The sequence below is a fragment of the Poromitra crassiceps genome (assembly GCF_964638095.1).
Source record: "Poromitra crassiceps genome assembly, chromosome: 10".
Classification (NCBI taxonomy): domain Eukaryota; kingdom Metazoa; phylum Chordata; class Actinopteri; order Beryciformes; family Melamphaidae; genus Poromitra; species Poromitra crassiceps.
The window spans coordinates 12,262,204-12,287,492 of NC_139631.1; the positions used below are offsets into that span (position 1 = coordinate 12,262,204).

General features: G+C 42.6%; 2 protein-coding genes across 2 annotated transcripts; both read left to right on the forward strand.

Moving 5' to 3' along the window:
- Positions 1-2,233: 2,233 nt before the first annotated feature.
- Positions 2,234-7,484, forward strand: tmed7 (transmembrane p24 trafficking protein 7). Its single transcript, XM_083643837.1, has 4 exons — positions 2,234-2,251; positions 2,561-2,765; positions 3,301-3,546; positions 5,231-7,484. The coding sequence occupies exons 2-4, from the start codon at positions 2,607-2,609 to the stop codon at positions 5,465-5,467; spliced, it is 642 nt and encodes a 213-aa protein (XP_083499963.1). The 5' UTR covers positions 2,234-2,251; positions 2,561-2,606; the 3' UTR covers positions 5,468-7,484.
- Positions 7,485-9,742: 2,258 nt separating this feature from the next.
- fem1c (fem-1 homolog c) lies at positions 9,743-24,994 on the forward strand. Its single transcript, XM_083644499.1, has 6 exons — positions 9,743-10,864; positions 17,630-17,799; positions 18,467-18,655; positions 19,258-19,769; positions 21,309-21,485; positions 22,824-24,994. The coding sequence occupies exons 1-6, from the start codon at positions 10,321-10,323 to the stop codon at positions 23,086-23,088; spliced, it is 1,857 nt and encodes a 618-aa protein (XP_083500625.1). The 5' UTR covers positions 9,743-10,320; the 3' UTR covers positions 23,089-24,994.
- Positions 24,995-25,289: the final 295 nt, after the last annotated feature.

Consider the following 25,289-nt stretch of genomic DNA (forward strand, 5'->3'; position numbering starts at 1 on the left):
AGTGTGGACATTGGACCGCAGTCCCTCTAGCATTCCAGCTGTAACCGGGGTCAAAATAGTATTTGGGAGTAATTTGATCGCTTAGGTCTACTCTTTATTTTCTTAATTATTATTTTTTTCCGATTTATCTTTCCCTAGGAGGTGGAGCCAAACCAGTCCCAAAAGTGCTAAAAACAAACAAACATCTGCTTCTCCAAGCCAAGCGTGATCAAACTCTTGTAAAAGCTGTAAGAGTTGGACTTGGTTGGTTTCCTCCTCCTTGGACCTCCTATCCGTCCGTTATATTTTACAGTCACAGCTCTCTAAAGGGTTGATCTCTTTTATTGATGGATGATCTCTCTCTCTCTCTCTGAGGGAATGCAATACACTGTTGGCCCTCAGTTTCTTGACATGAATCTTTTGACATTTTTGTGTATGTACTATATTATTACTGTTAATGACTGATAAATATACAGAACTTATTTTTTATTTTGTTACATTTCATATATATAAATATATCTATATAAAAATGTTTACAAATAAGATTTTCTTTTGAATGTTTTTTTTTTTTTTTTTTTTTTACTTTTAGTGAGTGATTACCGTAAGTGAAGCGAAGAGTTGGAAACCCAGAAAGCATTGCAGGAGGGGGGTCAGTGCTATTTGCTTATAGTCTAGTTATTAGTTTACAGTATTGACGATAATAGTATTGATAGCTGCCGTTTAACCTAGTGGAAATGGAATGTGCAACACAAGCATGTCTTCATAATGTACCGCCAATGTAAAACGTCACTGCAACTGTAAAAAGGCCAAGGATCTAAGCTGCCTGTCATGTCTGTACGCCACCAAATTAAGAATGGTATACTGTAAAATGTATCTTAGATATCTATATATAAATATATACATATATTATGTACCAACAGTTTAAAGTATTTGCTAATTTTACTACACTTTTGTTATGTATATGTAGGGGGAGTCTTATGGCATATAAATTCTTCAAATTGAGTCAGGAGTTTAAAAGCAGACTATATTTTATGATAACGGCCTTTTAAGTTATTGCGGCCAAAGCACTGATATTATATATTTGCTGTAAAGAGAATTTAAGAGTTTTATTTTTCTGATATTAAAGTTACTTAATAAAGACGGTTTCATTTAAAAGCCTTGTCAGTGTTTTCTGCTGTGATTCATTTCATACTAAATGGTGTTCCTTATTTGTGATGATTGATGCAGATCTCCTTCCACAGTCCTGGGGAATGGCCTGTGTATTCTATGGGTCCTCAACATGTACAATTTCTGGGAATGGATGTAAATTGGAGTACATTTCCCCAAAACACCTTAAAAACTGTTGAATCAGCTGTGCAACTTGCAGTTGATCTGATTATCACAAGTGTAACTAGGTGCTGTATTCAGTAGGCTACTAGGCACAGTACCCCCGCCTAACAGACTGGCAGCAACTATATTACTGTGCCCCATTAGACAATTATTTTTGCTTGCCCTTTGTAGGTCAGTTGTACCAGTTGTGCCCATGGAGCGACTGGTAGATTAGATTCAGTGATAAAGATTGATTCAGATCTTCCTACATACACCACCAGGGGTGTATGTAGGAAGATCTGCACATATCCACACCTCAGGACTCAGTTTAACCCTTAACCCCAGTAAACTATTTGAACTGAACCCAAATGGCCTCAGGATGCCTCCGTTCTAAATTTGCATTTACTTGCATCTTAACTATTTTTCTGTTCCTGGCATCCAAAGTGTGAAGCAGTCCCTGATTGGATGGCTAGAATGAAAACGAGCTGATGTAGTATTTGTGGGTTGGGTTGGCTCAGTGCAAAATGATATAAGGTGAAAGGACATTATACATTAAAGCAGTGGTTAATTATATATTTGGTTTACCATACCAAGAATATTTACTGATCTGTTCAGCCAAAGAGTATTTATTTAGAGAGATCCTACAAATTCAGGTAAAGCTAGATTTTCAGTGCATTTACGTTGTAGAAAGATTACCGATAGCCTACACAAATTTCAAATTGTTGCTAATCAGAAGCAGCCACGTTGAAGTGGACTTCCCGTAACGTTAGAGAGATCAGACAAAAGGAAAGATGTGTCTCAAAAGTATTGGAAAATCAGCCCATGTGAACCTTGCAGCGCTTCCTCTACTTATTTGGACCAATAGCAGATGGCAGGAGGCGGGCTCCCAAAAATGCCAGCCAATGGCAGCTCACGTTGATGACACGTTACGTAGTATTTCTTGCATCCGGGTGAGCGATTTGGGGTGAGTAGCTAATGCTGAGTGAAACAAAATATTGAATTAAATATTGTAACCGTTCCAGTTTACATTGACTTTAGTGGCCATGATTGCGGCCACAATACGCAAATGTATAATACAATATACGTAAAAATTACCAACCCCAAGTGGTTCCCTTCCCGTAAACCGGTATTAACAGCTAGCTAGCTAGCTACTGTTAGCCTTAAGCTACTTGTCGCTAATATTAACGTCCGGGTTTGCTTTGTCACTATTTTTGTCATGCTGTCACCCTCAGCACTGATCCTAAGTTGAATTGTCGTCATATATTTTCGGCAGGTCTGCTACAGTTTGACTTTGAAGCTGCTACCTCTCGGTGTTGAAGATGTACGGATCCATTAGGGTATTGCTGCAGGTGCTTTGGGCCCAGCTGCTCTGTGTGTGTGTGCTTGGGTCAGAGCTCACTTTCGAGCTGCCGGACAACGCCAAGCAATGTTTCTATGAGGACATCACCATTGGCACCAAATGCACACTGGAGTTTCAGGTGCGTGTGTACTGTACCTTACCCAGCTGTCTGCGGACGCGGATGTTTGATTTGTGTTGTTTGTTTTAGGCCCAAGTTTTAATTTAACATCAACCATGAGTCTTCCTCCCAATAAGCTTGACAGCGTTTGCACTTAGAGCCCATAATTCATCTAATTTGAGTGTTTGAATCGTGACTTATTCACACTATTCTGTTGACATGTTTCTCTCCTACGGCTTATCGTCACTGAAATGTCCAAAAGGCTAAACATTTTGTCTTGTTATTTAATTTTAACGTTTCTTAATTTAATGGCAAACGTTTTACTATTGACATTTTCCGGTGTCTTGAAAAAATTTGTTAGCATTGTCATCATGTAAACCAAATAGCAGATAGCCACAGGCTGATCTGTTTCTTCTTTGTGACTGTAGTCCTTTGCAATGCTGAAAACTTGCAAGAAAAGCCTATGTACTACTAATTGGTTATAAAGGCAGTTGAAAGACAAACTAGAAGTAGGATGTTGCTGAATAGATGTTCTGTTTGCCTTTTGTTATCTCAGGTTGTGACCGGTGGCCATTACGATGTGGACTGTCGTTTGGAGGATCCAGACGGTACTGTCCTCTACAAGGAGATGAAGAAACAATACGACAGCTTCACCTTCACAGCAGCCAAGAACGGCACCTACAAGTTCTGCTTCAGCAACGAGTTCTCCACCTTCACACACAAGACCGTCTACTTTGACTTCCAGGTCGGCGAGGATCCCCCGCTCTTCCCCAATGAGAACAGAGTCACAGCTCTCACCCAGGTGAGTTGTGTGTGTGTGTGTGTGTGTGTGTGTGTGTGTGTGTGTGTGTGTGTGTGTGTGTGTGTGTGTGTGTGTGTGTGTGTGTGTGTGTGTGTGTGTGTGTGTGTGTGTGTGTGTGTGTGCGTGTGCACAGGCTTATGAGTCAAAATTGTATAGTAGGATATATATGCAAATTTGCTTGCAATTAAAATAAATTCAGTCAGTAAAATACTTTCTTTTACCCCACAGAGCACTAGCTACAAGTTACATTTGTCCTATATGGTCATGGAATCACATACATTTATGTATTTTGAAGTTAATTATGAATAAAAACTATTTATACCACAATAAAGGCTTTCTGTCACCTTCTAGGTTCTACAGTTTTAACCAGGATGGACAAAATCTACTTTCTTATGATTTAAAGTTTATTGATCTTAAAATTTCCAATAATACAAACTATATCATACACCCAATAACAGTACAATCTCGGATAATCATGGCCGACCCCTCCCACCCAGGTAATAAACTCTTTGAGGCTCTCCCCCTTCGCAGAAGACTTGAGGTCTGGCAGAACCAGAAAATTTGTCACAGCGGCAGCTTCTTCCCAACTGCCATGCGCCTCTTCAACAAGACCCAAAAGCCCCCACAAATGAGGACTTTATCAGCCAGTTATTTCATAAGTTCACATCTGCTGTCACTATTTTATCAGTTGGTTGTTATTGATTTATTGATTTTATCATTGCCCATAAAGTTGTATTATGCATAATATTATGTTTTTGCCTGTTTGTTTTTCTGTCAGCAGGATATCTCAAAAGCCTATTAACAGATTCCCATGAAATTTGCTAGACAGATGGGCCTTTACACACCAACAGCGATGCAATTAAACGTTACGGATTATTCACAGGCAAATTATTCTCCCAAATATATGCACATCAAACACGTTGCAATTTAGTTTTTAAATTTAACAGGTTCTAAACCATGGCTGACCAGCTTGTTCTGGCCCTCCACAGTTTTGAAAGAAAAAAATCCAATATTACTGTCTTTCTGAGGCTGTAGCGGGCTCATTTTTTAAACGAGCTTGATGATACTTTTACATCTATGGCCAGTCTGTGTGGCCGCCTGTCTGGTCATCGTTCAACCATGGTATCATTGCCTACATGGTAATTTGTCTATGTTTATCTATGTAGAACTCTTCATGTCGCAGGCGAAAACTCTATACCACAATTTCGCGCAACAGACTTTGCCATTGATATGCATGTTTGCATTGACTGGCTACAGGTTTGAAAATAAATTGACGTGCGAATAAATCACACAAATAAATTGCTCTTGGTGTGTAAAGAGCTTAAAGGCCGGGTTTACCGTGGGGAACATGAATATATATTAATTCTTAAAAAATCTTAAATTTCGAATCCGTTGAAATTTTTGAAATTGCTTGTTCACAGCCAGAGAAAAAAATAAATGAAAAAAAAAAATTGGGCCAGGTGACGCGTTTCGCGTCGAAACGCGTCATCTGGCCCATTTTTTTTTTTTTTTTTTTTTTTTTTTTTTTTTTTTCCATTTTTTTTTTCCTCTGGCTGTGAACAAGCAATTTCAAAAATTTCAACGGATTCGAAATTTAAGATTTTTTAAGAATTAATATATATTCATGTTCCCCACGGTAAACCCGGCCTTTAAGTCTCGGCTCACCTTTCCGCTCCATTCCCAGATGGAGTCGGCCTGCGTGTCCATCCACGAGGCTCTGAAGTCTGTCATCGACTACCAGACACACTTCCGCCTCCGTGAGGCCCAGGGACGCAGCCGGGCGGAGGACCTCAACACCCGCGTCGCCTTCTGGTCCATCGGAGAAGCCTTCATCCTCCTGGTGGTCAGCATCAGCCAGGTGGTGCTGCTGAGAAGCTTCTTCTCCGACAAGAAAACCACCACGACACGCGTCGGATCGTAACAATCTCTGAACCCTGGGAAGCCGTGTCATCACTTCCTTCATCCAGATCTGGTCTCGGACGCATGAAGCAGGTCAGAATAGCAGTGCTTGTATCTGAGATGGTATCATATCAGACTGTCAGTTCCTCATGATCTGACAAGTCATCTTCAGTCAGCACTCCTATTCTTAGAAGCTTTCTGCAAGCGTGCCCCTCTACAAAATAGTTGAATATGTTTCAAATGTTTTTGAGGGGTATAAAAAAAAAGTCTTTGGTTAAGTGTTGCTTTGTATCTGTTTTACAGGCAGTTCATGTGGCTGGTCAATTAACTTAAGCAAACCTCAAGTACGTTAACAATTTGAAATAATTTCTAATGTGTTCTTTTTTTAAATGTGCTATTTTGGGGGGTTTATTTCTATGTTCTTGTTGCCCAGGTCTTTCTCCATCATCTCTTCCCCTCTGTCCCAGATCTATTATCCCTTTCTCAGTCCAAAGTGTGCACTGCGATAGTCAAGGGAGTGGCAGATGCACCTAAATACTGTATAGTCAGTGTGTATGAGATTTTTTTTTTCCCTTAGCAGTGGATCACTAAAACCAACATAGGCTACGTAAAGGGAGTTCCCCACAAAGGCTGTATTTGGTTAGGGAAACCCTCAGGCATTTTTCCTTCCCTTTGTTAACAAGACCTGACTGTGACAGTCTAGACAGTCTAGCCATTGTGTTCCCTTCCATCAGTTGTATTTAAGATTACAGTTTATTTGACACAGTTATTTGAAGGAAGTATGCTACAGAGAGAATCAATAAGCCACCTTTAACCTAATATTAGCTTGAAACAGTCACACTCAAGTTTGCATTTGGGTTGAAGGGTAGAAATCAGAGGTGCAGAACCAGTTTTTCTCCCTTGAGGGACTGCAGCCACAATTCCTTCACAAACATTCAAAGAAGTTTTCCCATTCATGAAATGTTTTTTTGGATTACATGTGCTGAATTATACGCTTTATGACATGGTACAAATGCTACATGCTACATGCTTTTTAACACACCCTGGTGAATTATCTCCTTGAAATTGTATAGTTACAGGTAGGCTCTTTTGTATGACAGCGATGTGAATTTAGTGTGGAAGATTACAAATGACAAGAATGTTGAGAGTTAAGTGGCAATGTTTCTTCACATGCATTTTATTTTTTTCCTTTTTCCCTCCTGTCTTTCATAAGATGACTTACTGTGTTTATATCTCCAATTCTGCCTTTGCTATTTAAACTGTAGCTTATATCGTGTGGGCTCATATTGTTCTGTTGGGGTTTACAACACTGTTGTAAATTGAATATTATTTTGCAAAATAATGCCTGAATGTAAGAACATACTGCTAATTTGAGTTGTAGTTTGTAAGGTTATACTCACACAGGCCATTTGGACAGCAAACAAATTCCTTCTTAAAAGGAACTGTAAAGATTTAGATGACGTTGGAGGATTGAGAGGAAATATGTTTGCAAATGTGTGGCTCTGACTTCTCCCATTGTTATTACCTGATTCTTTGGTCACCAGAATCAAACTGCGATATGGAAAGAAAATGTGCTCTTCTCATCCTAGATTTCTTTTTTGTTTTGAGATTTAAATAGAGGTTTAGGCCTGCAAGAAGAAACATTACACGGTGAGTTCTTTCCAAGCAGGCATTCCTCATTTCAGCCTGAATTTATACAACAATGAGTAATTATTTCTGTTGCTTTTCTAGGATATGCCACCCCTATGATGCCACCCTTTCTTAAAAAAAAATGTCAAATTGATCTCTTCATAGACTAGGAAAACACGAGATGCATTAAATACAATGTATTTTCTTTTAAGCACTAGTCTCTCTGCTCTGCAGACAACAGCAATGAAGGCAATCTAGATCAAATCACCTACTGGAGCACATCACTCAGGAGCACATCACTCTCTTCATGTGAGAGTTTTGTCATAAATTTAATTGATACCTTACACCAAACCTGGGAAAGATGACCAAAAATGTATTTGGACCTTGTTCAACTCTGTAGGGTGGGGGGGGGGGGGGGAAATAACATACAGTAAGCATAATTGAAAGATGTATTATTTTGACCATTAGTTAAATGTGGATTGACTTCTCTCTTGTTTATTTTCATGTTATAACTGGTTTCTGATATAATTGGCTGAAGGAGACAAATACGAATCTGGTGCGTTAAAAGTAAAATTCTGTGTTTCCTTTTATTGTAGCTATTTCGTTGGTGGTGTTGTGTTGTCATTTTACTGTAGGTTTGTCCACTGTCTCTAGACACCTTTTCTTAGGCACTCTGGGGACTTGTTAACTTATTGGCATAGCTGAATAAACTTTCTGGTAAATGTTTAGTTTTGAATTTATTTAATCATTAAACACATTAAGTGCCAGAGACGGACTAATTCGTCTTACATAATCCAGCGCTTAAGTGCCAAGGACGGACTAACTCGTCTTACATAAAGATTTTTTTTTTTTGACAGTGGGACATCAATCAACCGCTTTTACATCTTCGAGATAACTATTTGGAGCAAGAGCATGTGTCTAATCTATTTTACCGACCCACTAAGTGTTGACAGTGCTCCCCCAGACGACCGAAATCAAAGAAAAAACTGCCGCGGGACCAAGCCGTTCAAGGAAATGCCGTGGCGATTTTACAGTAAATCCATTCAAGACTTGTCTTGCCTGAGAGCGGCCGCGCACCGGCAGCAGCACACAGAGAGCGGAGAGCGATTTGCAAAATAGATCATAGGTGAAACACACTTTGAAACAGCTCAGAAAGGCCAGAATCAACATCTGCCCATCGCCCACGCATTCCCCGGCCCATCTTGACTCGCACAAGGAGCGTCTGCACGCAGGCAAGCAGGCAGGCAGGCACACAGGCAGGCAGCAGCAAAAGCGCTTCTGACACGCCCGCTGTACAGCCAGGAGGAAAAGACACACGGAGGGAGGAGTTTGAATGAGAGGGGTGTTTCCTGTTGTTATGGAGGAAATTACTGTTCAAAACTATTGTTTAGAATGTCTGACGGTCTTACTGATGCCAAAAATGAATGGTTAAAGTGACTGTTTCACAAAAAGCCATTTATCTCTGAATAAATTTCCAGACGCTGAAACCATGCTGTACTCAACGGCTAATATCTACATAACTACTAACTCTGCAAACTAACTCTTTTAGACAGAGAAAGCACACATTCTATTAGTTATTTTTAGATGATTGGTGTTCATGAATTCTTAACAGAAAAGAATCCTCGGCTGTCTCTAAAATGAGCCAGAATCGTCAAAAACACCCCTGGCACAACTTACCTACAGGAATGAAAACATGGCTGGCATTCAATGTGTTAATGAAGGTTTCTTGTCTTATTCTGATTGTTAAATGTATGAGAGACCTGAAAGATGGAGCTCCTGATTACAGGAACAATTTTCCCAGGTAGAGAAATGTGAATCTGCATTGGTAATTGTTTCACAAGAGCATTGGTTCTCAAATGGGGGCCTTGAGGGTGTTCCAGGGGGTCCCCATCAAAAAGGGGAGTTATTTATTTTCACATAATCTATAACATAATGACAATGTATGACTATTTTGCTCATGAGTTTCATACACTTTCTGTAATCAAATTAAAAGCAAACCTCTGAAAAGATGGGGGACCCTGTGGTCTAATGTGTGTCAGTTTAGGAGTGCAACATGAAAACATTTGAGAACCTGACTTCTCGACTGCTCTATCACTTGGGCTCTGGTGGTGTTTCTTCTTTCGGCCTGTAGGGTGTGATATAATCAAAGTAATTTATAGTCAGTACAGTACTACCATCTCAAGTAATTTGTCAATGTTTATCTATAAAAGATCAGTTCTGTTCTTGGTGTTTCCGTCCGAAGATCCTCCAAAAAGTTAATAATCATGCAAAATTCCAGATTATTCAAATAGCATGACTTTTTCCTCTTTTTTGTTTTACTCTTTATTGGCTGCGTGTGAGTGTGGCCGCTCTGTGATTGGAGCGCTGACACGTCAATCGTCGAACGTGTCGAGAAAAAAAGACTGCATTGTTTTCGATTTGACAGAAGCGAGTCGTGATCATCCGGTGGAGCAGTGGGTGGAAAACCTGCCCAAGACCTTCCCCCCATATCTTGCTGACTGGCTACATGAATGGATAGTATCTCCTGCCGTGCCTCGACGAGAAAGAGAGAGAAAGGGCACTGATATTGGGCATTTCCCGTGCTGTTGTCGTTTAGCTTGTTTGGCTGATCAACGGAGGAAACGTCGTTTTGTAGCCAAGCTAAGCTAACGTTAGCAGTACAGCGTAACGAGCGGGGGTGGATTGTTATTTTTTCGGCCCTCGGTGGATAACGTTACCTTTGAAAACTGATACAATCATTGCCGTCGCAGGAATATAACTATGACAAGGGCAGGAATACGGTCTGGTGGAAGAGGACTTCTTGGCGGAAAAGAAACGTCGGCAGCACAGTAACGCTAGAATGACCAAAACAGACACTCATTGAGTTGTAAAGTAGCTAAGCTAAGCCGAGCTAACTGTCTAGCTAATCGAGGAAGTTGACTAGCCACCTTGCTAGCGTCCCACTACAAATCGATTACGTTACGGGAAGGCTCGTCTCAAATGTCGTTTAGTAGCTTTTGAATGATATACACGTAACGTTAATACCGTAGTTGTTATGCTTACACTAGAAAGCTGATATTGGGGGGATCAATACATTGTGTTGGTCTTTTAAGTAACGTGAACGCTAAGTTTGGTGCTTTAGCTACCAAGCCATAGCTGTAAACAAAGGGTTCCCTTTTCCACTTGTCCAAACTAGACCCAAGCTAACGTCCGCTGACAGTGTATACTGACATCGCTGTCTTTTCGGGGAAGGAAATCCCATCGGAAATGGATCTAAAAACGGCAGTATTCAACGCAGCCAGGGACGGCAAGCTGCGGCTGCTCCAGAAACTGTTGGAGAACAAAGATGGACCCGATGTGGTAGAGCTGATGGGAGAGAAAACAAACGGGGCCACCCCGCTCTTGATGGCCTCCCGGTACGGGCACCTGGACCTGGTGGAGTATCTGCTGGAGTGCTGTAGGGCTCCTGTCGAGATCGGGGGGTCGGTGAACTTTGACGGGGAGACCATCGAGGGAGCCCCCCCTCTTTGGGCCGCTTCGGCGGCTGGGCACCTCAAGGTGGTCCAGTCCCTTCTGGGCCACGGGGCCTCTGTCAACAACACGACGCTTACCAACTCAACCCCCCTCAGGGCTGCTTGCTTCGACGGGCACCTGGACATCGTGAAGTACCTGGTGGAGCACAAAGCTGACTTGGAGGTGGCCAACAGACATGGGCACACGTGTCTGATGATCTCCTGTTACAAAGGACACAAGGAAATAGCGCAGTATCTGCTGGAGAAAGGTGCAGATGTCAACCGGAAAAGTGTGAAAGGTGAGTGGGTGCAGGGCAATGGATAATGCACCTGTTACAGGTGTTTGTTACGTCTGTTACACACACACACACACACACACACACACACACCAATAACCAAATTATACTACTTCCTCTGTCCCCTCATAAGATCAGCTGTGATTGTCAGATGAGCAAATTGTATTGTTTAAATTCTGTACTACACAAACTCTGCAAAATTATGTCAATTTGAAACGGGAACCTGTACGTTTGCATGTTTCCATTTACATGACTCAAATTAATTTCTGGTTTCGCAATGGAAGGCTTTGGGGCAGACAATTGGCAACCATGACTAATTCTGTCCGAAACCTTAAAGCTGACTTCTAGTTAGTTGTGGCCTTGGTTTTGTTTGCGTTGATACACACTACAATGTTTCTTGATTAAAAAAAAAAATACAAAATTTAATTAAGCGTATTAAACGCAATGGCAAAAACAATCTGCAGTTATTTGAAATGGCCTCTGAGTTACTTATGTACAGAAATGTGTGTAGACTAGTCTACTTATTGGAGCTACCTAAATCCTTTCAATGCTAGGCCAAATTCATACCTTGTAAGCACAAAACACAGCTCACTCTTCAACTGTTGTGTTGGTTGTGGTGTTCTTATGTTTATGTCATGTCTGAATGCAATTGTATTTGTCCAATCACTGATGAAATGTGGCTGTAGTTGAGTGAAGAATATTATATTCCTTCTTCTCCCATAACTGAATGGACGAACAGGAATACATGTATATGAAGTGGCAAATGTGCAAAAACCAATGGACATTGTTTGATGCAGGAAGGCAGGCAACAAAGGGTGTACTTTGTATATACCATAATTACAGCTTATCAAACTTCCTAAAAAGCTGCGACAATCTCTCTCCCACTCTAGACAAACCACATAGGGCCTGTGTGGTTTGTAGCCATGTTGTAGGCTACTTCTTGGTGGATGGCATTCTTCAATATAGGCAAGGCTACACTTCTCCTACCTACTGTAGCCTAAAATCTGTTTTGTAGCCCAACATGAGTCCCCAGACAAATCCCTGCTTTGGAGAGGTTGTCTCTAAGCAAGTGTGGGGGAGTGTGAACACAGCAATCTCACTCGAATGTTGGACAAAACCAGCGGGTCGAGATCGCCAAGAAAGGGTGGTCTCGGTCCGCTTCCAAACGAACTCTGGAGTGGTTCGTTTATGGCGAGAATGTGATCCGACCTCGATGTGACACAACTGCAGGAAACGGTGCGTATTTTTGGATAATGTAGCTGCCGTAGTCAGATCGTGTGCTTATCCATGGCCTGAAGAACGTGTATTTTTATCCGTTAAAAACATCATCTTCATTCTTCAGATCCTGTTTTGGTGACTTGTGAAACTCGCGTTTGCATGAATAAACTTTTGGGGATTTTTGCATGATTGCATCAGCAGTTACTTTGAACTCAACCGAGTTCTCTGGTCTCCAATAGGGTAAATGAAAACAAGTCGTGGTCATCAGAGCCAGCCTTCTTTGTGATAAGATTGTGATTCCATCAGATCCGATTGAATCAGACAATCAGTCTTGATTGTCGACAATCAGACTGATTGCATGTCTTCCTCGAAATCTCCGTAGGTTATTATTCAATTAGTTATTAATATTTTATTCCTGCCAGGACAGGTGTTCATATTCATATAGTATACATCCTCTGAAGTCTCCGTGATAGTAGGCCTAATAGCAGAAGTTGGGAGGGTCTTGTTTGATCTTCTATCTCCAAATTCCCGGGGGGGCTTAGATAAATAAACTCTTTATCCCTCTCCCTCTTTCTCTCTCTCCTCGCGCACCCGGCATACAATGTAGGCCTACCCAAAACACACACATTCTTATAATCAATCATATAACATCTCTGGAAATTATTTTTTCAATGGAGTCTATTAGCCAATCCACGAGGCTTGACAATACTATTTGGACCGTTTGATTTGTGTTTGTGTGAACACAAACGAACCACGGCACAAATGCAACAATTGTATCAATTAAGCCCCTGAATCGGAACAATGCAAACAAGCTACAGGTGTGATTTTCAAATCCTTGAAGATTATAAAAATCTTGAGAGCCCACACACTACAGGACAGAGAGAGCCGATTTTTTTACATTTCAATCTTGGGACACACACACAATCGCGTCTGTTCAAACGCAACCCCACACACTAGAAGATTATGCCGAAGATTCACCTTGGAAGCAGGGCTCGACGTTAACTTTTAAAATGCCTATTCAGTGTGCGCACCGGGTGTAGTAGTAGTAATAATGATAATAATAATAATAATAATGTGAACTTTCATTTTCATATATTTTTTAACAGTTATTGTTCATATTGTGCTTAATTTATTAATTAAAAGCATTATTGATAATGAAGTAGCCTATGCCCAGAAGCGGCCCTGCAATCCCTCTCTCTCACCCCGTATGACAGGCTGACAGGCAGATGATCATGAGGCAGGGATGCAAATCATTCCTCAGCACATATACGCGGTGGTAAAATGTTTTTGAAGGATGTGCTGGTCGAGGTGTATGTTGTAGGCTTGTTGTAGGCTACATGCTTTGCAGTATAGCGTTATGCTGGAATTTAACTTGAAGTTTGGGCTGTCGCACGGAAATGAGAGACACTGAATCTTGACGAGGAAACGTGTGGAGCTTTTATACACTGTGTGGGTTTCTGCTCGCGGAAGTCTTGAAAACTCCACTTTGTCCGCCCAGCTGCGTCCATTCGGGGTGTAGGCCTACTGTGCACTGTGCATGGCCAGGCGAAAACCGTCTGCACAGGTGCCTTGTGGAGGGGCGCGTCTGCTGATTTGACTCACTTTTCCGTGCGGACACTCGCCGATGCGGGAAGCATATGAGACCTAAGCGCTTGTTGTAGGCTACATGCTTTGCAATATAGCATTAGTTTTCCGTCCCGTTCAAAGACACACGGGTATTTCACCTCGATGACAATTTCCTCGTTCTTTGTTTCTGTGCGGGGCTGCGGGCGCGGATGCGGACCAGATTATTTTGCGAAAAACTGTAATGGAAACACAGCTACTAGGCTCTCTGCTCAAGATGCAATCGCCTGTCGGGTTGTAAATATCTAACATGTTAGATATGCCCGATTCACAATCGGGAAGAGGCAGTCTTCCCGATTGTGAATCTTTGAACCCCACACACTACTACGGGATCATTTGGGAAGATTATCTGCCCGACGCGGCTCAAATCGGGAGCACCCCCGAGAAAATCGGGAGGGGGGAATCTTGGCCATGATCTTGCAAATTATCCTGTAGTGTGGGGTAGGCATAAGTTGCCAGATTGTTTCCATAGACCTGCATTTACTTGGGCATTTTTGCATGTGTTTTGATGGTTTTTACAGTCTTTTGGCTAAAAACCATTGCTTTATCTAGCAACCCGACCGTCCAAAGATATAACTCAGTTTTTGCGGCTTTAATAACGTTAGTTCAGGGTTCAACTTCAATGCAAGTTTATGCAACTAGCCAACGTTTAACTTCCAGAACCGTTATTTACATCATTTTGTGTCGCACTATGATGTTATTGCCAGGATAAGACGAGTAAAGATGAGCAAAACAAACTAATCATAACAAGCCGTGGCTGTTTTGTAGCTAATGCTACATGTAGCAACCTAATGGCACTGTAAAGTCACATAGAGCTTACTACTAGCCTTGGTGAAGCAGCATGGGTCTCTGACACTCACCAAACTCAGCATGGATAACTAAACATGTGAAGACATGACGAGCAGAGCGGTGGTCCTCCTGCTCGGCTGCAAAGATTGCTAAGTAGAAAACTTCTCCCACATGGTATTTTATTCAGGCATACATTACAGATGGCATATGGGTTGTTTCTCTCTCACACACTTTGTGAGAACAACGCCGAGATGTTTTAGCTGTGTTGCATGCAACCGTTTTGACCACAACTCCGTCTAGAAATGGCTCACGTGTTTTGCGTCATCAATTGGTTTTGCAATCGGCGCAAATAAAGCAATCTCAGAATTCTCCGATCCTATATTTAGGCTGAAAATCGTCCGATTCCGACCACTGCTGAAAGATTTATGACAGCATGATGACAGACTGTAATAATATTCCTTCTTTAGTTGGTAGATTAATGTAATATTGAAAATGTATTTGAACATTATTTAATCAATTGTCCATTTGACAGTAGCCAGCCAGCCCAAGCCATAACACAGCTCTTAGTATGTAGCCTACTTCTTTTTCACCAATATTTTGGACACGCAGGGAACAAATTAGCCCAGATTGCCTGTCTGGCCTCTAATACACTGGAGGAAACCCTGACGTTAGCCTAGTTTATTTTAAACTAGCCCCCCAGCCAATTATTTTTCTCTGTCAAGAGCAAAAGCAGCATCAAATCTCAGGAATGTAGTTTGGGAAAAACTGGGGAACAAATGCCGCATTCCATTTGCACCGGAAACTCGGAATTGCCCAGTTTACAGATGGAGACACCCCCTGTGACGTCACCTGAACTGTGAATTCCTACTTTGAAAGTCGAGAACCTCACCAACTCCGACCTCAAAATCCAAGTTGGCAGCTCCGCCATCAAAAGTAGTGAAAGCTGTAGTAATACACTGTTTATTAGTACTTCTGTCTTGTTTGTGTCTCATATCAGTCTTACCATTTATGTTAACGACTGTTAACAATGGCTATAGCCTGGCTAGAGCTAACCCTGGCTGGTTTTCCAACTGTTTTACTGGAACGCGGTCAACTCGGGTCTGACGTCATTCCCAGCTGGAACTTCAAGTTCCGAGACAATTTGCGGCACAATATACCATGGCTCTAACCCTGTTTGGTCCTGACTGCTTGAATATGGAATTGAATAGTAGACTGTGTACTGGTGGAGAGAACAAGTTTGATGCAAGCCAGAGCTGCATTACACACACACAAAGAGTTTAAGCCCATCACCAACTTTGGCCCGCCCCTCATTAGAGATGTAATGATAACCGGTTTTAATGATAACCGTGATAAAATTCCTTACGATAACCGTACCGTTTCAAATGTTCATTATCATTAAAACCGTGATTACTGTGTTACCATGATTACAGTGCTTTGAAAAACATGGTAAATACTGTCCATCATCAACCAGTAGTTGGCAACAGTCTCCCAGATGGAAACCTGTATGTACCTGTGTGTAGCCTTCGAGAAATGATTTCAGTGAGTGTATCAATCCTTTTTGGGTCTGAGTTTTCAATATAAAACATTGTAAAATTATTTCAGTGAGTCTCTCGGTACTTTTTGAACATTTTCAGCAATTTTTTATGAATAAATAATACGATAACTGTGATAATTTTGGTCACGATAACCGTGATGTGAAATTTTCCCAGCCCTCCATCCAGATACATTTTTGGCCTTATCGGAAAGATAAAGATTTGAGCACCTCTGTATTAGACGTGTATCACACGTATAACGTTTCATATCACCCTCGAAGTGAGTATTGACATGTTTCTTTCAGAAGTAGAAACCTCACCATGGCAATAGTACAGCCTAGATGTACCCACCGGCTCTTGCACAGAGTAACTCAAAAATTGTGAATCCGCATCACAATAGTCTGTTTGGGCCAGCATTGAGTCTGGCATCATCGTCCACTGTGTCCACTTCTCTTTTGCAGCATTGACCTTTTTTCATTGTAATGGAAAGGATGTCATTTAGAGACAGCACTGAGAATGGAGAATGTTTTCAGCCCCTCTGAGTGTGCGCCAGGCAGTGGAAGTCAAAACCATTTCAGCTTCATCAAATGGTCCCGTGCCTTAGTTGGGGTTTTCCAATAGTTGCATAGCAACAGCGACGGCCACAACTTGCTCTTCCCTGGGCAGCGTGGAGCTGTGAGCTAGAAGTGTTCCCCATGCATCATTCTATTTATGGTGACCACCACAAACAGAATGTCAAACTGATGCATATTAAAATAATATTAAATCATAATTAAGTGTTGCTTATTAAAATGACTAATAATAAAGTGACTCCCCAGTCAACACTGTGGAGTCCTTTGGCTTCCTGGGCTCAACAATCAGCCGGGAGCTGAAATGGGAGCTGAACATCAAAGCTCTCACCAAGAAGGCACAACAGAGGATGTTCTTTCTTCAGCGGCTGATGAAGTTCAAGGTGCCAAAGGGCAGCATTGACACTTTTCTACACCTCCACTGTCGAGTCCATCCTCACCTCCTCCCATCACCATCTGGTATGCTGCTGCTGCACATCTCCAGACTGCAGCCCATCATCCGCCTAGCTGAAAAGGTGGTCGGGTGCAGCTTGCCATCCATTCAGGGCCTACACAGTGCCAGGATGCTAAAGCGGTCTCAGAAAACTATGGCCAACCCCACCCAGTCTACAGTACCCGTCCCTACCCGTCACAGGGCCAGCTTCTTCCCAACTGCTATCCCACCTCTTCAAAGAGACCCGAAAGGCCCACAAAGCAGGACTTTGTCACACCCTCCCGGCCTCCCCCCGATGCCCCCTGAGCAATCCGGCTCTGCAATGACTCCCTCTCCCATAATTTGAAGATTGCCTTTCTGTCTGCTCCATATTTTTGCTATCGCTGTGCTCCATACTGCGCAAAGACAAATTCCTCGTTTGTAATATGTTTGCTTACTATGGTTATTAAAAATAATCTTGAATCCTGAGAATAATATTGAAGTCAGTGAATGAGAATACTTGCCTCCAAATTCCAGCGACAAATCTGTGGGAACGCTGTGTTCGTCTGTGTTGTCAGTGAATACGAATAGCCTATTATAATACCTGTCTGTCCTCTGTCCCCAGGCAACACAGCGCTGCACGACTGTGCAGAGTCGGGCAGTCTGGAGATCATGCGGATGTTGCTGCAGTACGGGGCGTCCATGGAGCGGGACGGCTACAGCATGACACCCCTGCTCTCTGCCAGCGTCACAGGCCACACTAACATCGTAGATTACCTGACAACACACCAGCAGGTCAGAGTTTACATCACTAACAATGAAAGGTTGATCTGAAAGACGTGACATAACTTGACATGATTGATTGATTGATTGACATGTGCACAACTCCACATTATTAGGGGCAAAAGTTGCCACCAAAATGTTTTAATTTCCTACACTGGCGACGCTGTAATTTATTTTTAATTTATTTATTTCTCTTAGTCAGCTGTGCTCTTTATAGAGACTAGCAGTGGCAGCACTGCAATCATTACTTGGATTCACTAGGACTTGGGCAAAACAGCTGTTGAGCAAATTTTGAACACTTTGATTCAAAACTGATAAGCAAGTGATGCGTTTGTTTTTGATGCTTTTAATCTGTCTGGCAGGATAATTCGGGGTTACTCAACTAGTTCAAACATGTGAATATTCTGCTGTTCCTGTGGATAATCTTTCCACACCCGCCATTTGTGCCCCTGCCCTCCCCCAGTAAGGGTGCAAAGCTCTGTACAAAATGACCATAACCTGACCATGTCCACACTTGCTGTAAACTGGCAAACTGCATAATAGCTGGTATTGCATCTAGTCCATTTCAGCAAGGCACTGTGTTGAGACTATGGTCTGACCTTTTGGATGAATTGTATTATGCATATTGGAGGAATATGCAAAAAGACAAATTACACTTGACTTGTTCTCTCCTCTGCAGACGAGCCACAGGGAACGCATCAACGCTCTGGAGCTCCTGGGAGCCACGTTCGTGGACAAGAAGCGAGATCTGCTGGGAGCTTTAAAGTACTGGAAGAGGGCCATGGACCTCCGGTACATGGACAGTAACAACATTATCCATAAACCGGAACCCAAGCAGCTGATCATGGCATACGACTACGCTAGGGAGGTAAGTTCTGTTCTCGAGGTCAAGTTTTGAGGAAGTGAACAACTCAGCTGGCTGAAATTGGACCAATGCTGTACATGTTAAATTTATGTGGTGATTATTAATGATTCTTTGTGCTCTTGCTTTTTTGACGGACATTCAGTCTTAAGGGAATAAGTTCACCCAAAAATGAAAACGTTGTCATTGTCTAGTCACCCTCATGCCAGTTGAAACACTTGTGAGCCAGCTGGAGTTAGAGAGCTCTAAAAAGGGTCTGAAATTGGTCATAAACTTACTCCAAACAGTGGACCAAAAGTCCAATATTCAATAAATTTTTGGGTGGTTCCAGCAAAAAGGTGTTGTTAAAGAATAGTAAAACAGTATAGCTAAAAAGAGAACTAGACAACTAGTAGGACAAAAATTATTTCACAAAATGCATATTCAGACACAAAAGAAAGCTGATAACTGATGTTAATTGAGCAGCCCCAGGTCAGCTATTTGAGTCGTTTGCTTCTGCAGACCTTGACTTCCCCACGTCTTAATACATGGAAACTCCTAGACTGTGTTCAGAGAGACTCGTCTGTTTGGTACCACTCATGATCTTAACCTTGCGATCCTCATCCCAGGTCAACAACGGAGAAGAGCTGGACGGGCTGATATCGGACCCAGACGAGATGCGAATGCAGGCGCTGCTGATCCGCGAGAGAATCCTCGGCCCGCAACACCCGGACACATCCTACTACATCCGCTACCGTGGCGCCGTCTACGCCGACTCGGGGAACTTTGAGCGCTGCATCAACCTGTGGAGGTACGCCCTGGACATGCAGCAGAGCAACCTGGACCCCCTCAGCCCCATGACGGCCTCCAGCCTCTTGTCCTTCGCCGAGCTCTTCTCCTTCATGCTGCAGGACCGGGCCAAGGGGCTTCTAGGGACCTCGGTGTCGTTCGAGGACCTGATGGGGATCCTGACCAAGAGCGTGCTGGAGATCGAGCGGGCGGTCAAACAGAGTGGGCCGACGCCGCCCGACCCCGCCCAGCTCAGCAAGGCCCTGTCGATCATCCTGCACCTCATCTGCCTCTTGGAGAAGGTGCCGTGCACTGCCGAGCAGGATCACTTCAAGAAGGAAACCATCTATAGGTGTGTGTGAATTAAGAAATTATTCAGAAACATTTTATTATATGAGTTAATTTATTGTCTGTAGTGAGGACGATCATTTATAAGTGGCCTTAGTAATGATCAAACTATGTAGAAGCAGGCTGTGTGTGCTTGTGCAGAAGCAGGCTGTGTGTGCTTGTGCGAGCATTTATGAAATGCGGTGTTTTCAGAGAGAAAACCGACATGCAGCTTTAGCCAGTTACACAGGCCTGCCTGCCTGCCATGCAAGTGTCTTGTATTTGCTCTTGTATTGTGAATTACTGCCAATTGGAGTGCTACAACCTGGGGTGTTCCTAGCGACTAATTTCCATGTTGGTTAAACAAAAAATGACAAAACAAAAGTCACTAGTCTATAAGTAAGAAAAGACTCAAACAGTCAAAATTGAGCACAATTTCATCTAGGAGGTAAAAATATTGTGTGTATTGAAGAACCCTTTGAAACCGTTAATCACGTTAGTCAATAACCAAATCATGTGTGGCACTTTGTTTGCGCCATTTATTATGAACATAGCACATTACAAAACATCACCCCAGCACCGTGTATTCAGCCTCAATATAGTCCGTTAACATTCGGAAGCCTTTGCCTTCAACAATGTTGAGTGGGTGGAAGCATGCCATGCGCACTCATTGCCACCCTGATGAGCTGCGTTATTATCTTGTGTGGCTAACACGTTAGCAGTGCTAGCTAGCATCAGGCCCTGCTGTCCTGGCAGGTTAATGTCCACATGCCTGTGCTAAATGTGGTTATGCATTGCTATTATTGATTGCTCTGGTCGGGTGGTTCCATGCCATGGCAGTTTTATCGGACACACACACACAACCTCTAGATCAAAATACTGCCAAACCGCGCTGCTTTTACGAGGTGTCATCTCTGTCCGCTTCATTGATTACAGTCAATGGTCCACTAACACATGCTGTTTACATCTGGGCATTAGGGAGGGGGCTACCGTAGTGGCTGCGTAAAGACGCAACAATTACCAGTGTTATAAATTATTAATTTAATTAACCGACTAAGTATTTTGGTGCAGACTAGCGAGGGTAGCAGACATTTTAAACGTTTTACCGACGAGTCGCGCACATCCCTAGCTACAACACATTGACAGCCCCCTTTATTGAAGAAAGGCACTTCGAATAAGCGAAACCATTTCTCCTCTGCTTAATGCCTTTTGTGAATTCCTGAACCAATGAATCATGCGCATAAAGATGACTGAATTAATGTTTCTTGTTTCAATTGAATGAGATCATCTGCTCCATAGTGCAAAGTATCCAAACATCAATGTCTACTTTTCCAGTTCATAAATTGAAAGGGGGTCAATTCAGGAGTTCTACCAGCTTTATGCACCATGATATGTTAACACCAAATAAATATTATCTGTGGAGTGATGCGCACTGCGGCATGTAATAGTAATAATAATAATAATAATCGCATGTAACTGTGGTGTGTCCGTGGTCCATTATCAGCTCATTGCTCATTTCATTTCTTGAATGAAAAGTTGGCGTCCATTTTCTCCTTCCCTGCAGGTTCCTGAAGCTCCAGCCATGTGGTAAGAATGGCTACAGCCCACTCCACCTGGCGGTCGACCGCAACACCACCTGCGTGGGCCGCTACCCCGTCTGCAAGTTCCCCTCCCTCACAGTCGCCTCCATCCTCCTGGAGTGTGGAGCAGATGTCAACAGCCGAGATGAAGATGACAACAGGTCTGTTTTTCGTCTTTGCTGTTTTCAGAACTGTTCGCCAGTGTTGTAGTACTCGAGTCCAGGACTCATTTTCAGGACTCGTGACTCGACTTCGACTTGAGGCACTGATGACTCGGACTTGGACTCGAGCGTTGATGCATTCGGACTCTGAATTTGCAGACAAGGACTCAGACTTGCTATTTGATAAAGACTGTTTTTTGTTTTGTTTTGTTAGTTTTTGTCAGTGTTGTAGTCAGGTCACTATATCTCGAGTCCAAGTCGAGTCTTGAGTCCCGCGCATTCAAGTCCAAGTCCGAGTCACCAAAGAAGAGTCTGAGTCGAGACCCATTACCTGGCTCTGAGTCTGAGTCCAGAGTTACTGAACATGAGTGTGAATCAGCTGCTCTTGCAGTTGCATGAAATTGAATAATGTCACGGTATTAATATAGCTATCAATATCTTATGCCAAATTATTAGTGCCTATTACAAAAAAGACAGAAGTGGACAGAGAAGTGAAGTGAGACCAAGAAAAAAAAAAATACACGTATCAATGCATAATGTGAATATGGTATGCATAGTAGCCTAATATATTGGAGAGAAACAATATTGTTATACTTTTCTCTGATTTTTTTTTATATACGGTAATTTGGTTGTTTTGTCTGTAGGTGCTTATCTGTTGTCATGTTTTTTTTTATGTTTATTGTGATCCTAATAAAATCATATAAGCTAGCACCTATCATTCAATTGCCGTACCAACACCTATAGGTCAGCTATAAAGAATTGCATAATCAAGGGATGTAGATTTGAAAAGTAAAGTTGGGTCCTTTATACATAATATGACTTCCAAATAAAATAAGTCCCATCATCAATAGGCCTATAGGGTGTGCATTTGTTGGGCATGGGACCACTAATGGCCTGATTGTTCACACACGAGGTCTGATTTATGATGATCCAATGTGCGTTATTCCTATTCCCACATTACTGTACGATATGGTGACAATATGGAAACGTATTTACTCCCATGGTATAACGTTAGACACCAGGCTGGCAGAAAAAGCATGTTACGCATGTATCTGTAACTCTCTTTCTCTCTCTCTGTGAGGGAGATGACAAGAGAAACAACAGGGTGGAAAGTAGTACAACAAAAGATCCATGTGACAAGGGAAATTAACATTGAGAGTTCACCTCTTATCCTCTAATGTGCTAATAATCTATTTCATTGTACCAGCATGCCTCCACCAGTTACTCCAACATTGTGAACTTATTTTCTCTCCAGACCAGTTTTCAATTAACGCATCTCTTCATTCGTCTAGCCAATCATTATATAATAATACTATATTATCTATGCCACCCCCTCAGCCCTCTCCACGTGGCAGCATCCAACGGTCACCCCGACATCATGAACCTGCTGATTTCGTGCGGGACCCACTTCGACAGCACCAACGGCTTCCAGCAGACGGCCTGCGACCTGCTGGACGAGAAGGAGCTGGCCAAGAACCTGATCCAGCCCATCAACCACACCACGCTGCAGTGCCTGGCTGCCAGGGCCATCGTCAAGCACAGCCTGGACTACCGGGGGAACATCCCCGAGAAGCTGGAGGCCTTCGTCCTGCTACACAGATAGTGACTGTACGGATGGTGCGGAACGCAAAGGTGGGATCGGGGGGGAACAAAACGGGCAAATGGATGAACCGAGCTGGAGTCCGTCTGGTTGGCAAGCATACTGACCCAAAGGGCATGAAGGGAGGCTGAAAGACCGTGTTGTGGGTCGGGTTTGAAATATTCGAACAACCCCCACGATTCGGAGAGCTTGAACTTGCGAGTCATCCTCACGGAACTCTCTCTTCCAATCGGGCTGTTTTGAAAAATTAATGGAGGAATGCAGTGGCCATTTCCCCTCCTCTGTTCCTCCTTTCATGGAGCCACAGCTAACGACGTGATGGTCGCAGTCCTATCTAACAGCTAATGACAGGTGATGGTCGCAGTCCTATCTAATGGGCTTTTGGATGTATTAATTGTTAACATGGACGACGTGCACAGTAGTATCTCTGGATAAACTGAGTAAAGGGTTTACTTAATTTTGCTTTAGACAAAATTGATTTTTTTTTTGCATATTCCACAATGCTATTTATTGAATTACCCTTGAGAGATTTTTCTCCATGCTGGCCCCCCCGACCCTGCCTCAACTTTGCCTGCTTCTCAAAGCAACGATGGAGGCATTTCTACACACGCTGGGACTTCAGGTTTTTTTTGTTTTTCTTTATCCCCATCACTGTTGCCAACAGTCATGGACCCTTTCTCAGTCATTATGTAATCTTTTTTTGTACTACAGTACTTTTACAATACATTTACTTACATGGTTGTCGTGCGAGTTTGGATATCTGCCGAGTGGTGTGGATTCTAGTGCATAGACTCATCCGTCGTCCCCGATGTCGTGTATAACAAAGCTTTACGAGAAGGGGTTAATGTCTGCAAACACCGTAAGTGCTTTATTCTTCCTATGCACAGGCTAGGCTGTTGGAAAGAGAGACTGCTGTGTTCTGTGCCGGCACTTGTCTGTGCAATATCTCAAGATTTTTTTTTCTTTCTTGTTTGTTTACCTCATCGCTGCCGTTTTCTTGCGTGTCCCCCATGCTTCATGCAAAACCCTTGTACTGATTGTTAGAGGAGTGAGTGGATCAGGGTGACTGATTTGTACGTATGAACGTGTGTGTGTGTGTGAGCGAGCGTGTGTGTGTTTGAGGGGGCGTGAGTGCTGTGGTGTGTATTACTTGTGTGTCGAGTGTTTTGAGCATACAAAACCATTGACTGATAAGAGTTTTGGTCAAGTGGCACTCGATCACGCCGATACCTTGTGGGGTTAACATGACTGCCACTAGAAACTGCAGTGGCCAAAAACTGTCTGTCTACAACCGTCTGTCTACCACAGGCTTGTACACAGAAGTGACCTCTCATGCTCATACATGGCCGACTTTTAAATGCCATTGTTCTTTAATCATCTCGATCAAAAGAGAAGTCCGGGTAGGTTACTAACACGGCCAATTGTGCACGTGCGGGTTTGAGATCGATTTTTTCTTATTTCATTTTTTTTTTACAGCAGGTTTTGTTGACAACTGTCACACATCATCCAGTCACTGCAGAATACCTTTTACAAGAACTCTTGACAAACCTAGACGAACGCTAGGAGGACGGTTCACTTCAAACCCATTTTGTACAACGATCGTCCAATTGTATCAGAATTGAAGAAAAGGAAACAGAGTGGGAGGGACGCCTTGTCATACAGAATAGTTGAGCTTTGTGAATTATCTTTGCACATTAGCTTTAGATGTGTGGTTTGAAAAAGGGCTTTTCATAATTCTTAGGATTTCATATTACAGAATGCATTTAACCTGATAGTTCAAAGCCAGACATGTAAAATGTATGGAGACACCCAGGGCAACTTGCTTTGAATCTGCACTTTACTACAACGGAGTTTAAGATTTGATATGGCATCAATCAAGTTCATGTCTTAAGAACCAGTTTGACAATAAACCCATGTTGCACTTGTCTCCTCGTCCAAGTGTCCTTCTTTTATTTTATTTTTTCTATATTTTTGGGGGGTTTCAGGCGCTTGGAATTTAAAGGATGGCTTTACCGATAATCAACCCACTTTGTATCACATATAATCTCGGTAATATAAGCACATGGGCAGTGTTTACCTTCTCTCTCTGTTTACCCCATGGAGAAAAATCCTCTGCAGAAGCTTTGCCCCTGCCAGCTACAAGTCGTTAAGGCTCTATGCGATTCTCCCTGGATGTGCACATACTTAAAAAATAAAAATGAACA